The sequence below is a fragment of the Panthera leo genome, chromosome C2, assembly GCF_018350215.1.
Source record: "Panthera leo isolate Ple1 chromosome C2, P.leo_Ple1_pat1.1, whole genome shotgun sequence".
Taxonomy (NCBI): domain Eukaryota; kingdom Metazoa; phylum Chordata; class Mammalia; order Carnivora; family Felidae; genus Panthera; species Panthera leo.
The window spans coordinates 31,802,501-31,817,576 of NC_056687.1; the positions used below are offsets into that span (position 1 = coordinate 31,802,501).

Here is a 15,076-nt window from a genome sequence, read left to right on the forward strand (position 1 = left end):
CTACTCCTCTGCTAGAGCTGTGTGGAAACTCTAGATGGATCTGGGAAACATGTCTTTCTCTTTTCTCCAACCCCAGGGCAAATGGTTATTGATTCGGATGGCAGTAATTTACTGCATTATATAAACTGTGTTGATGTTACCCCTCTCTTTCATTCATTCTCCACCACCTGCCTTGTTCACCTGAACTCAGGAAACATGATGCTCCCATAACATGATTTCTTTGTATCTTCCTTTATTTTACCAATCCCACTACCTCCCTTTGACATCATTTCTATGTTTCCTGTCTCAACAAGTAACAGCAATTTGTTCACTTCTCGAAACTAAAAATCTTGTACTCATCTTGACTTATTCCTCTCTCTCTCTTCTACCTCGAACTGTTCCCTAGTTCATCTCTGTTTCATCTCTAAAAATCTCCAGAATCGATTACGTTTCTAAAATCTGTTGTATGTGCTACTGCAATAACCTTTTAATCGATCTCCTTGTCCCCAGTTGCTCTATCCTTCTGAGTCCTCACATTGCTTCCAAAATTACTTTATTATAATACACATCACTCTCAGATCATTCATTTGCTGCATAGTAATAAATGGCTCTCTAATTGACTAGAGAGAAAAATACTAATACCCAAACAAGACATTCCAGTACCTGTAATCTGGCTTACACCTGCCTTCCCAGCTTCCTCTTCCTCCCTCCCATTGTTTCATCTTTGTCCTCCAGGAGACCACATCTCTGTGTGGTCCCAATGTCCATAAAACCCCTTCTCTTGATTGAGAACTGTATCATTTGCCCAAGTCAAGAACAAAGCCAGCAGATCAGGAAACCTCCATTCTTCCCACATACGATCAGTCTCTCCCTTTGGGGCACCATTTCATCTTATAGGCTTTTAAAAAACTATATCCACTTATTTCATTTTAGTCCATTATATGGTGGATTAAAATAGCAATACATGTTGTTAATATAGCCCAGAAAATGAATTTTTATAAAAATAGTCAATCCTCATTTTTTTTGTAGATTCCATACTTGCAAATTCACCTACTTGCTAAAATTTATTTGTAACCCCAAAGTCAATACTTATGGTGAAAAATCTGAGTCACTCTACCTTCTTGTTTCAGCTTTCATACTGTAACAAGTATCCTTTCTACAGTCTATATAGTGCCACATTATTCTCAACTTTTTGCTCTATATTGATAATTTACCTGTTTAAAGTAGCCTCTGTGATCTAGTGCTCCTAAGTGCAAAAGGCTATGACGTGCCCTAACAGAGAAAATATGTACATTAGATAAGCTTTACCCAGGCAGGACCTATAGCACTATTGGCTGGGAGTTCCATGTAAATGAATCAATGATACATATTACATAAGGTGTCTTGAAACAAAAACACACATAAAACAAGATTATGTATGGATCAGATGACAAAAATGCATGGCCAGGGACTTGCAGGAACCTATCCCTGTATTTCCCCTAGGAGTAATGGCTCAGTATTTGCTAATTAAATGACTGGAAAAAGAAAGGTACAGAGGCTTTGTTTCTTGGCATACATGGAGGAGTAACACTACTTTTTTGTGGAGAATGAAAGAACAGTATCTTTATGTTTACAGGAATCACTAAAAATACAGTAGTTTCAGGTAGATTTCATATTTTTTTTGTTAATTATCTATGTCACGTGAGTCCTCCTCCATTGACTATACAAATGAGGCACCAGCTTTGCTTTTTTGAGAGGAATGATGTCCAGTTCTACAGAATCTGCAGTGAGAGCAAAGCACATTAACTTCCTCATCACTGTCCTGTGATTATTTACACTTGTTAAAACCTTGTGAGAGACAATTCAGGAAGTTTAAATTCCCACAGTGTTCAGCATAATGTGATAATATCTAAGAATGAACAAAATTTTTCAGGATACCTTAGCTGCAGTACACATTTATTTTATGAAAATTCAAGAATATGCAATGGAAATTTTGATATTTAAAAATGACAAAATCATGACGGTGTATATCATGATATATATGTATGTGATCTTCTATATGTTTATACATTCATGATTATGTATGTCAGTTATATCTCTATAACGTAAAATATATATGCAAATTGTATGTGTGTGTATGTTCGTGACTCGTAATTCTTAGTTCCAAAAGAAGCTTCTAGGGCACAGATTCCTTTTTCTTTTCTTTTCTTTTTCTTTCTTTTTTTTTTTTTTTTTTGGCAGCACTGAGGATGTTTTCCAAGCCCTGCTGATATAGTAGCATTGTTTTCTCCAAGACAAATGTTCCTGGACCTTAGGGATGTCTTCCCTTGGTGATCTAGTTTAATAATTACTCACTACGGGTTTAAGGAGCGAGACTATTCCATGTACATCTGTTCTGAAATTCTTCTTACCTTTCATCTACAGAAATGCTGTACTCTTCACTATTGCTGTGAGGTGGAGGATGTGCTGGGGGAGGAGGAAGCAGGTCTGCCCAGTTCATGCCACCCTGTTTTGGAACTTTGGGTGTCCGTGCCCCTTTCTTGTGCCCTTGACTCCCTTGAAAAGAAAGAAAACCCAAGTCTTTTATTTCTGGCCTTGAAGATTTTTCTCTTACCCACAGGTGAATTATTTCCTGTAAATATGATCTTATAATTCATATATATATGAGCAGATAAATATGCTTTTCTTCATTCATCTTAATAGAACTTTGTACAACAGAACATGCAAAGGATTGCCAAGTTTAACTGCAAAATAAATAGCGAAAAAGCAATAAAGCCGTAAATGAATTTTACAAGTCATATCGTTAATAGTGATCTTCTTACAGCAATTAATTGCATTATGGATTATCACCTAAAACAAATGAGCTGTAGACATATTTTCTGAAGTGCCTTTCTATTATTTAATTGCTGGAACCTAAAATACAATATGATACAGATACGATCTATTAGAGTTCCACTGTTGCATTAAATCACTGAATATATATAATTTGTACTTGTCCATTGAAATGTTTTATGCACAATGAAATTACTAGTTTTCGTCAGAAAGGCAGGTACAGATGGAAATTATTGCTGGGAGAACTAATATAACTAACAACAAAAGAAGCAGAGAAGTGATTTTTAAAAAGGATAGAAGTGTTTTTAGCCACACTTTCTATAAAATTGTGGCTTAGAGTAAAATGATGTTGCTCGAACATTTACAGTAGTTTGAAATAGCCCAATTATTCAAGTGCCCAGTGTTCTGATTTTAGATTTGGCATATTCTTTAAACACAGGTAAACGTACATTTTAGAGTACTCATTTTAAAATAGTTTTGGGTCAAAAGATACTTGGGGATAAAATAATCTTTATCTTCCTCCTCCAGTATGATACATTTTAGATGCTTATGGAAATTATAGATGATGAGCCTATAATTGTTTTCTCACAAGATCCCCAAAATCAGTGAGTTTTATTGTTCTTTTTAGTTTTAACCTCTCTGAAAGATTTCCAAGTTACATGGTGCATGAAACAGGTTTTAGTATATTCAATGACCCTTATTTCTTTCAAGTCTCTTGGGGATTTTCAGTCCAATGACTGATGTTTGTTAAGCCAGAATTTCTTGAACGGGTATGTTATTGTACCAAGTGTGGGCCAAGGGACTGGCTGTTATTGATAAAATATGACTGCCAGGCCTCTGCATGTCTGTGGCCATTCTCTCTTCCTCCACTCAGCTGTATCAGAATGATCGTCCAGTCATCATGGACTTGACCATAACCAGTGCCTTCCTCTTGATTTCTTGGCGAACATCTACTCTAGCTAGTCCGTCTGTCCTAAGATGCCTAAAATTACAAATTTTTCCTACACGTCAATTGCTTGCTTCATTCTTTTCCCTAATTAACACTAAGTTATACATCTTTGTATCTTTTTACCAAATATTCACAGAATACAGTGAATAATAAATAGCAGCAGAAAACCAGGATCTAGATATCTAAGCTCTAAGCTGAAATATGGAGAAAGTCAATTTAAAATTAATAATATAGAGTCATGTTTTTCCCCCATTAAGATATGATTTTCTCTTTAAGTGGCTAAGAATTAAAAAATGAAATGGCATGAAATATCAAATATTAAAATATTTTCTATGGTTTTCCCAAGAGTAGATCCTTAAAACAGTTCCTGTTAATTCGGGGTTTATTTCCTTAAAGCAAAAATCCTTAGTGAGATTTTATTTGTTAAAAAAAAAAAATCAAACAACACATAGTAGAATAAGAGTAGCTCTAAAAAAGGGAAAGAGGTATTTCTACGCTCCTTTAATTCAAATAGGAATAGTTTCAATCAGTGACAAAATGCAGGCTTAAAGGTGTCATATCGGCATGCCTTAGTCAAGGGAAAATGATAAAATGCAAAGGTCATATTCATTTCACAAGAAGAGAAGAGACACTGGCTAAAAGCATCTAGCATCAACTTCAATCTGGGTATTGGGAGGTGATATTTCTACCCTCTCCTGGAGAAACATACGAGTCAAGATCAGTTGGTTTTGTTCTCATCATGGTGTGACTTGCCACATGTTAGTTCTATTAATGAGCCACCTTTAATTAGAAAAACAGGACTTAAGTACCAGCAGATTCCCATCTGCAATCCCTATCAGGCAAACAGCTGGCAAGCAGCTGCAACAGCATGAAGACCACAGGGAAGGGCTGCGTTGTGGCTTCCAAGGCACTTACACACTTCAGTTGGGAGATCGCTTTACGAGGCTTTGGAGCAAGAACTGAGGGATAGTGGAGAGATTATAAACTGAGGCAGGTTCCTATTGTCCCTAGATCTCATGCTATTGTCTCTTAGACTCGTGAATGTGCTCAAGTGTACTTGGATTTTATGTGCTTTATAGCCTGTTTCAAATGGTAACAAATTTAGCAGATTAACTATATGTCCAATGCGTTTAGTTTTATCTCGGCCAAGGGCAAAAAAGAAGTTTCAACTGCCTTTCAAGTCTAGTCCACGCTTTTGGCTTTATAAAAGTTCATTAACAAGGACGAGAATAAGATCCCTCATCTTCATTACAAAATGTAACATATAATGGTTTAGTGAATGGACTGTCTCTCAAATTGCAGCGATAAGACCGATGCCTGAAAAATTTCAAATTATATATAGTGATTAAACATGCCATATGTGTATATCAGTTGATTAGCATTCAATTTGTAATCCTGGAAGATATCATCTTTTTAAAAGGAGAGATTGCCTTTCTCTTTGGTTCTCCATACTTACCAGATGTACTACTGCCCCGGTCTGAACTGTTGTAAGATCCTCCTGTATTCTGGTCGTATGACTGGTTGTATGGGATAGTTGGAGGAATTGTGTCATTTGCTCGATAATCTAGACATTTCAGATGGAAAAAAAAAACACTTTTACTTTCTCTTTGATGCCTTAGTCATTAACCAGCAATTAGGCTTTTAAGTTAATAAGTTGAGCATTTTCTAAGTTGTATGTAAGTCTAAAGGAGGAAAAGTCAAGAAAGATAGGCACGTTTCCTTTAAGATTTATAAAATACAGATTCTTTGCGTCATCTCCTTTATATAAATCAGACTAAACACAGGTATGAACAAATCATGAGGGACGATTTCTTCTCTTTAAAATATTTTCAAATCAGCTAAGGCAGAAATCAGAATTGCTTCACTTCTTAACTTTAAAAATGTTAACAACAAAATTTTAACCCTTAGAAATCAGGAAGATACCATGTCTGCAAATCATTTAAAAAATTTAGAATAAAAAAAACCCCATGAAACCTGTCAGCAAGATTATATATAATAAAAAAAACATATCCATGATAAGAAAACAAAGTATCTCAATCTGCCACAGGAATGCTTCTGCTTACTTAGGCAAAGGTAAAAATCCAAATGATAAATTTGCTACTGGAATGTACTGAGTCATAATCTGTCAGTTTAGTTGCATTCCAGGGTCTTTACTACAGTTGACATACCAAGTCTGTTACAAGCAGTATAAACAATAAAAAAGAGCTCTGAAATATTTGTTTAGAGGACTGTCAGAGCCTTCCAAAGTCCACAGTAAAGCCATATACTAAGGAAGAGTAATATAACAATAGCTGTAATTCCCACTGTAAATGACAGGACTTCAGAAACTGTCTTCTCCACCTTTGTCAGCCTTTGTCGTGATCTTGTACAAGAGTCTTAACAAATATTTACCGAACTGGATTTTTATGCCAATCAAGTGTTTTTCTTAAACTTAGAAAAAAGCTGGATGACTCTACCGTTAAAATATACAACACTAACTTGAACAAACAGAATGTTTCTCAAAGTTACCTTTTTGTAATCTCTGACTGTCATGCATTTTATTTTTGAAGAAAATGGTCACAACTCAAGGCTAAAGAAAATAAACCTGTGGCTCTAATTTTCTACAATAAAAGGTGTCATTTACCTGGACACCTGTGCAAAATTGCCCTGATCTATTCATATTAGAGGATTTCTTTTTTTCCCTAGAGGTATAACTTTGCAAGTCATTGCTATTAAAACAGTAGCCTATAGGACTACAAAGAAATCAAATACATACCTCTTCCAACGCACACACATACTATAATAGAGAAACATCCCCCTCAGGCTATAAAATACTATTCTGCTGCTACCAGTTAACACAACATTTACCTTAGGTTCTATCCTGACAGACTTCAATCAAGTCAACCAAAAAAAAAAAAAAAAAATGTAGGCTCTAAACCCATACAGTGCAGCAGTCTTAGTAACCACACGAGGTAGGAGAAATCCAACAAACTGAACCACTTCTCCAGCTCCAGCTTAATTTTTTTTCTTCAGTTGGATATAAAAATGCCATTCGTTTATATGACCATATAGAAGCAATTATCTTCCATTCTCCAGTGGAAAGAATGGGATAGTCTATTTATTTAAAATGTGAGGTATTGTGACGGTTGTACATCTGCCTTATGAATAAAAGATTGTGCCAAGCAATCCCTCACCTACGATTAAATTTGAATTAATCTCAAAACCATTTGAAAATAGTTATATATTATTATAAAATCAATTTTCCAAGGTTATTGTTGTGCTAATTAACTCTTTGACACTGGAAACTTTGAAGACAAAGACTTAAGGAACTGTGAGTAACAAAAGGAAGATTTCACTTGCTCGTCCCAGAGAAGTCTGGACATGCAGTGCTGAAGGGTTAAGGGGACCAAGAAAGAAAAGCATGGGAATAAAGCTCTTCACCTTTGTTCAGTTTGTTTTGCTCCATGATGTTATATTGAATTGGTGCCACTTCCTGTTTCTGCTGTCCAGGTGGCTTCCAGTGCTTCTCGCTGGGGTCCCCACTGCCATTGTTCATGTTGTTGCTGAGGTTGGACTGGATGAGCTGGGTGGTGGCGTAAGGAGTGGGCTGCCCTGATGGATTGACAAAACGCCCATCCTTCAGATTTGGGCTATTGAAGGTTTTCATCTCATTGATTTTGTTACTAAGGTCCACATCACCATAAACAGTTGACTCAGGGAGCATCAGATTTGTTTGTTTGTTATCCAGTTGGTTGTTATAATTTGCTATACAATCAGCTATGTGCAACGGAGAGGAAAAGGAAAAAGTCATTCTGCATGGTTATTCGTTTTAAATTTCTTTGTAAGTAGCTTCGTGAGTTGCAATAAAATTGTTATGTAAAGTCAAAATGGGCTTAATTAAGATCAATAGAAAGGGCTAAGTATTCATATGTCCTTTCTAAAGAAGGCAATTAAAATCTGAGGAAATGAGAGAGGGCATTGAGAAATTCTATAGAGACAAAATAATTTTGAACTTTTGCTAGTGCTATGTAGTAAATGTTCATCCAATTTAAGATAGTTTTCTTTTAACAACCCCTGTAATAGGAATTCCACTTAAATGATATACACATGAATATCTGTATGTGCCAAATTTATATTTTCTAGTGTGGAGTTACCTATCTGAAGGTACTAGTTAGTTGTTGAAGCAATAGAACAACACATGTATGTTGAGAATCCAAACAAAGGGGGAAAAAAAAACACTCTGCCTACACAGCAAAGAACTTGAGATTTTAATATTTTATGAAGTAACTCTACTCAAAAAATATAAGGAAGAGAGGTAAAGGGATAGGTAAATAGTGTTTAGGATAGTTTTATTAGTTCTTCTCTTGGTCATATAGGGCACTCATTATCAAGGAAGGATGTTATATAATCATTTTTTCATGGTTTTATAATGACACCCCAAGAAGTATAAAATGACAGTAATGATGACGAAATGAAGCCTAGGTGACCAGGCTAATGTAATCAAAGAAAACCTGAAATAATATCTAATATGACTGCTATTTCAATTTCCCTCTAATTTTCTTTGTTGAAATATTAGAAAATGAAATAATTGATACATATAGAAATATTTAAAGCCTACAGTTGAAAATATTAAAACAGTAGGAAGAACTAAAATCATAATTTAAAATTAAAACATTTTTTAAGCAAAAAAAGTTGTCAAGTTACAATGGTTAAAAATACCATTATTTAATTCATGTAATTCATAGCAGCACTAACATTAACAGCTCACCTTAAAGATTAACAATCACCTTAAAGATTGGTTTTCGGCTGGATAACTTGAGGATAAATTATCAAGGCTGCTACTAAAGATGTAAATGTAGATATAATTTTAATAAAAATGTGCAACTTCTCTATAATACTCAACTCAACTACTCTGCATTTTAACAATAAATGATCCGGGAACAAGAATATTTGACTCACCTGGCCCTTAGTAATTCTAAATCTAATTTCTAGGTATAAAGTTTTATTGAACAGTGGTTAAGAAATATTATTAAAATCCATACAGTTTTGCCAATTTCATTTCTCTTCACCAATCTTTCTAAATGAGTGTGATTCCATAGAATTCAATGAAATGATGGACATGTTCTATTCTGCATTGTTCAATATGGGAACCACTACACGCATGTGCCTACTGAATACTTGAAACGTGGCTGGTGCAAATGAGGAACTGAATTTTAAATTGCATTTTGTTCAATCTAAGTTTAAATAGCCAACTGGAACTAGAGGCTACCATACTGGCCAACACAGCTCTACATATTAATTTAAATGAGTATTGTCATCTTTTGTCTCCTAAAGGGCTGAGAACAGTCTTTCTTTTATTTGCAATCATGTGAGCACCTATCTGTACAGCTAGAATATGGGCCCTTGGAGAACAGGGACATGGTCACATGGATATGTCATGTCCATAGCCATATCCAATGGAGACTGTGGACTTGTTCTAAGGTTAAACATACAGACTGCTCTATGATTTGTTTTTTTATGGTACATGACATCTTCACTTACATGCCATCTTCTATATCCCTTTTTCTTAGTTCCATGGGTTATTTTACTTCTATGCTCCTATCTTTTGATTCTGTATAATTATACTAGTATTTCCCATATTGTGAATTTTGAAGGTTTTCATTTGGTTTTGGTTTTTTTTTTTTTTTTTTTTTGGTAAGAACTCCATAATTTTCCATTTATTCCTTCAGATATTTCATACTCTATATCTATAATTTAATGTCATGTTTTAGCATGAAACCTTTGTAAATTTACTCGCATATTTCTGAACCAAAAACATGCAGTATAAAGTAAATTTATGCATTCACACCTCCAAAAGATATATATTTCTCATATCTTCAGCATCTACTTCTATATGATAAAAATCTGATTTGGAATTTCAGTTAAATTTCATTTAAAATTCTTTATTACTGTTGTACAGTTGCTATTATTTTTGTTACTGCTATTAACGACTTTAGTTCACTCTATGGGCGCCTGGGTGGCTCAGTTAAGCACCCAACTTCGGCTCAGGTCATGATCTCACAGTTTATGGGTGCAAGCCCTGCATTGGGCTCTGGGCTGACAGCTCAGAGCCTGGAGCCTGCTTCAGATTCTGTGTCTATCTCTCCTTCTCCTCCCCTGCACATGCCTTTTCTCTCTGTCTCTCAAAAAATAAACATTAAAAAAAAAAAAGAATTTGGTTCACTTTAACTATACATTTATAAACATTTTGACCTGTTTTATTCCCCAAATCTTGAAAATAAATAACTATAATTGTAACTACATACATCCTCATAAAGATGAATGCTTCATACAATTTAATTTTCCCTCATTTGCTATCTACTCTAGGGTTTATATTCTCCATTCTCCCAGGCTTTCTGGGAAACCCTGGTGGACGGTGAAGTGTGGAGATAGAGGGATGAAGACAATATACAGCCAGGGTAATTTGCTAGGTAATAGTCAACATTTTATAAAAATGTGGATCAATTTTTCCTTTCCAATGTAGGAAGAGGGGAAGAAATCTATCTTCTTGTGGCCAGTTCTGGTGCTTATACATCTCGAGCGGTCTCTGCATCTCTAACCTGGGCGACTGTAGGTGGTCAGGTTGCTATCACTGTTACCATTGGCTGCAGTGCAGCAAGTGATGGAGCAGTCATTGTGACTGTTGCCAGTATTAGGCCATGTGTCGGCCAGCCATGGCTGTGTGGCAGGTTCACCGATGTTCAGAAGTCCTGGCCTGAAGGAAGAATATATACATATATAAGGACATGTTTTACAAATAGCAAATGTCATTTCCTATTCAAACTTCCAACAAAGTCTCCATCTCATTATTCTCACAAATAACTTGGTCAACTAGGCTGAATGATATTATTGTTCCTTTTATTTTACAGACAAGATAACTATAATGTGATGTAATGTCCTGGGGTGTCCCTCAGTTAATATGGCTATAACTTTGTAAACTGGCTCAATTGTGCTTCAGACTTAAGATACGGTACCATTTGCAATGCTCTCCTTTATTCACAGTGACTAGAAATCAAACATGGAAGCTAAAAATACAGATACATATATCTTTTAGTGTTTTAGCTGCTTAAAGAATATTATAGGTGAGGCAGTTTGCATTTCTTCCTTTTCTTGACCCATTAAAAAATCATGATTCTTCTTACGACTTCATTAAAAAACGGAACAAACGCCTTTACTTAGACAACGGATCCTTCACAAGAAGCACATTTGCATAATTTTCTTCAAAACCATGTTTCAGAAACAGAGTTGGAGGCTCTGTGACATTTTGCAGAGAGCCTCCTCAATGTTTCAGTGCACAGTTCTGTAAGCTTGTCAAGAGTTTCTGATGGTGACAATGTAAAACGCCATAAATTCCTACATAAACAAAGGAACGCTACTGAATTAAATCTGGTAAAACAAAAAATGTCCACTAGAAGAATAGTGTTCATGTCTTTTTTGGCACAACAGATGTTAATGCTCTTTCACTGTGCGTTGGGAAAACCAAGCACAACAATGGTTATTAATGGGAGCCCTGTACCACTAGCATCAGAGATGTAGAGTTGAAGAACGCCCTTCCAGGGGCTCCTGGTTGGCTCAGTTGGTTACACGTCCAACTTCGGCTCACGTCACGATCTCAGGGTTCATGAGTTTGAGCCTCGCATCGGGCTTTTGCTGTCAGCACAGAACCCACTTCAGTTCCTCTGCCCCCCCTTCCCCCCACATAAAAATAAATAAATAAACTTAAAAAAAAAGAATGGCATTCCTGATGTCCTTTTCCAACATTGACTCTGACTGATAACTCAGCAAAGAGGTGATGGTGCCTGGTGTGGGGTCAGATCCACCATAATTGGACTGGCAGTGAGATGCTGCAGACATTTTCTTCAGGGTTTCGTTTTCTTTGTTAAAATGACATCACCATGCATCTCATTTACCTGCGAAGCAAGAACCTGACACTTCACCCTCCATGGTTCCATGACACACAGGAACTGAGGAAACTTACTACGTACGTGATGGGTATTTGAAGAATAATTCACTCCAAATGAAGAACACGGATTTATCAGTTATACGTCTGTATACACATGTATGTGTGCATATGGGTATATGTATCTGTCATAAAAACGAATATTTGCTCTTTGTTTACAACGAGTGACATCTTGTTCTGAGTTCTTCACACATATCAACTCATTTAATTCTTAGAACTACCTAGTAGTTACTACTATTATCAAATTTTACAGATGAGGAAACTCCTCAGACACAGATTAAGGAACTTGTGTATGGCTTTGGGAATTGAGTGGGTGACAGGGCTGGGATCAAACCCAAGTACTCTGGCTCTAGAATCCACACTCAAATCCCAGATGCTATACACATACATAGTGGGGCGTGCTGAAAGTTCCCAAAGTCCTTAAACATTCATATAAAAGACTGAGTGGGGTAAATGTCTGCAGTCTTGAAATTCAAAATAACCGCTGTTAAAATTGAGCAAACATACTAGTAACATTGTTGATAAAAACGCTTTGAAGAGAAATTTTGCTGAGCTGTGGAAATTAAAAACATTTAAATGCAAGCTGTATCAAAGATATCTGGAGCCTTTGAAATAGTTGTTGGGTATAGAAATTCTGCATCTAGTCATCTTTAACTTTCCTTATTTTATTTTCTCTTGAACTTAAACCTTGTCACTATAGAAGTTATTAAAAATAAATTTCCGTATTTGACACTGTAGAGATATTATGGGTCTAGTGTATGGGTCAAGTGGAAATTTTTCAGCCGACTTCTATGTTTCAAAAGGAGTAGACAATATTTATGATTCCTCAGGAAAGTACTTTTAAAGTGAACGTTTTTATATCATCATAAACTGAAAGAACTTTCCATATGTATGGGTGACTTCCAACAGGAAGTAGGATTAGCAATTCACCTTCTGGCTTTGGTTTAACTTGTATTTAGAATAGTAATTATTTGGGGAAGAAGGTGAAGCATAGATTATTGACCCATAATGAATCTTAAAATGCCATGTGTATATTTCAGTGGGGTCTGAAAAAGTCAAGGTCATATGCCACTACTATGGTAAGGGTGTTAGGGTCTTTTTAAACTACAAATCTCATAGGCTATTTTTCTGCATTTAGGATGATCCAGTATATATGAGGCAGATGTAGCTGCCCAATAAGAAATTAAGCAGAAGCAAAACTCAGTTCTGGTTACAGCAATTAAAATGTGTCTACAATACATATTTTTACCTCATACTATTAGATGTATTTTCACACCAATAATCTGAAGTTTTGTTTATTTCTTCCTTGTCTTTTAAAAGACAGTATTATCAGGGAAGGGAAGACAGTAGGGCTCATAAAACCCAAACTTATCTTCCAGTTTATGTGAAGGGGATGAATTTGTGTCACAAAGAAAAAGAGGACATTGCATTTAAATAATTATGTAGCAACAGTTTTCATTTCCTCTGCTGCTCTTACGCCAGATACTCCAATCACTTCACTCAAACAAAACAAAACACAGCAACCTATTTAAGATCCTAAATCACAAAATAAAATACTAGAGGGTGCCAGGGCTGGAGAAAATGGCACGGGGGCCTCACAGTACACGAGTGTCTGTGGACTGTCTCCTCTTTCCTTTAATAGTCTGCCAGAGTTCTGAAGCGCTGGAAGGAGCAAGGGATAGGTTGAAGAGTGGCCAGTATTTTAGAAAGAAGCAAGGCCTGAGCTCTGCTTCTTTGTCACCTCCCACAGCAAGGAAATGGTTTATTGGCATTCTCTACCTGTTTGGCTTGATTTTCTTACTCATTTCTTCAGGATTTCTCGGGTGTTCCCATGTTTATGCTGTGGTTGGGATTTTAAGTAGGGTTTTTGGAAGAGGTGACTGGAATTTTTGAGGTAGGGAAAACAAATGAATTAGAACAGCTACTTAATAGTTCTATGGTCCTCTCCTGGATCGTATCACAAGCCTTTGGCCCTTTTTAAGTTGGAAAGCCAGCCGTCTCTGCTTACCACAACCCTCTTTTTCCCTTTTCTGGGAAGAGCTCAATTCACAATTTTGTGAACTAGAAAAGATTTTCGGGGTCAACCTTCTCCTTTATTATAATTTCCGTTGCAATGACTCAGCTCTGCCGTTGTGGTGGGAAAGCAGCCCTGGACAGTACATTAACAAATAAGTCTGGCCGTATTCCTATAGAACTTTATTTACAAAACAGGTGGCCGACTGGACTTGACCCAGGAGCCCTAATCTGCGGAACCCTGATATAAACAAAAGATCACTGCATTACCTTATGTTAGGTGCTTAACTGTGGTATCTGCACAGCACAAAAGTTCATGGAGAACACAGCAGGTGAAGCTCAGGAAACAGACACGGGAGGGCAACACATTCCAAGCTGATGAAATGAAGATATATAAGAGAATCTAACAGGGGCGAGTGGCAGGTGGGCTGACACTGGATTGTAGGGTGTGGCACTTAGACTTGGGAAACAGACCTGCAAAAACTAGACGTTGCTGGCTTCACGTATTATGCTGAATTTGGACTTGATATTTTAGACATGGCGGGTTCTATTAAAAGCAGGATCTGGAACAACTTAGAGACATGATCAATATGCATTTCCAAATACCATTTTGGCTGCAATGGGCAAAGGAATAAACAGGAAGTAGTGATGATGAATATAGATGAAGGTAGGGCTGCTGGGAGCTTTTGAGACAGATTAGGCAGGGGAGAACAAGTGCTGGATGTGAAACAGCGTTGCGATAGTGAAGGGGGTAAAAAGTGGGCTCAACAAAGGCAATGATGGATGCAGAAGAAAGGACGATTTGACATTATGATTTGGGTGGGGCATCTGGGTGGCTCAGTGGGTTAAGCGTTGGACTCTTAATTTTGGCTCAGGTCATGGTATCTCAGTTCATGAGTTCCAGTCTCGCATCGGGCTCTGAGCTGACAATGTGGAGCCTGCTTAGGATTCTCTCTCTCTGTCTCTCTGCCCTTCCCCCTCTCGTGCTCTCTCTCTCTCTCAAAAGTAAATAAATAAACATCAAAAAAAGAAAAAAGAAATTTTAACTTAGGTATCATGAACCGAATGAGGTGGGAGGGTCAGAACAGGGTCACAGAGTCTGAGATGCCTGAGGGAAACCAATGTTTAAGGTATGGACGTGAGAGGAGACAGTGCAGGAGTTTGGATCGCTGCCCCTTCTCTTCCCACACGGAATCGTAGAACACAGATATACATGTGCACCCACTGCAACTCCCCCTCCCCCTCCACATACATACTCTGGCTAGGAAATGAGACTTCTTCCTAAAGTACCTCTGATTCCTCTTCTGCTCTATCTATTTGTTCCAAAGCACTTACCAACTGCTGAT

General features: G+C 36.8%; 1 protein-coding gene across 4 annotated transcripts in view; it reads right to left on the reverse strand.

Annotated features, from left to right (window-relative positions):
• ROBO1 (roundabout guidance receptor 1) overlaps positions 1-15,076 on the reverse strand; it is a 401,546-nt gene that overhangs the window by 30,704 nt on the left and 355,766 nt on the right. For 2 of the 4 annotated variants that reach the window (XM_042955684.1, XM_042955683.1), the window contains 4 exons: positions 10,318-10,472; positions 7,160-7,330; positions 5,196-5,303; positions 2,370-2,514 (listed from right to left, as the gene is read on the reverse strand). In XM_042955684.1, coding sequence (XP_042811618.1) covers positions 2,370-2,514; positions 5,196-5,303; positions 7,160-7,330; positions 10,318-10,472 — 579 coding nt within the window. Of the gene's footprint in view, positions 1-2,369; positions 2,515-5,195; positions 5,304-7,159; positions 7,496-10,317; positions 10,473-15,076 lie in introns of all 4 variants that reach the window. The other 2 variants (XM_042955682.1, XM_042955681.1) reach the window with 1 other exon arrangement.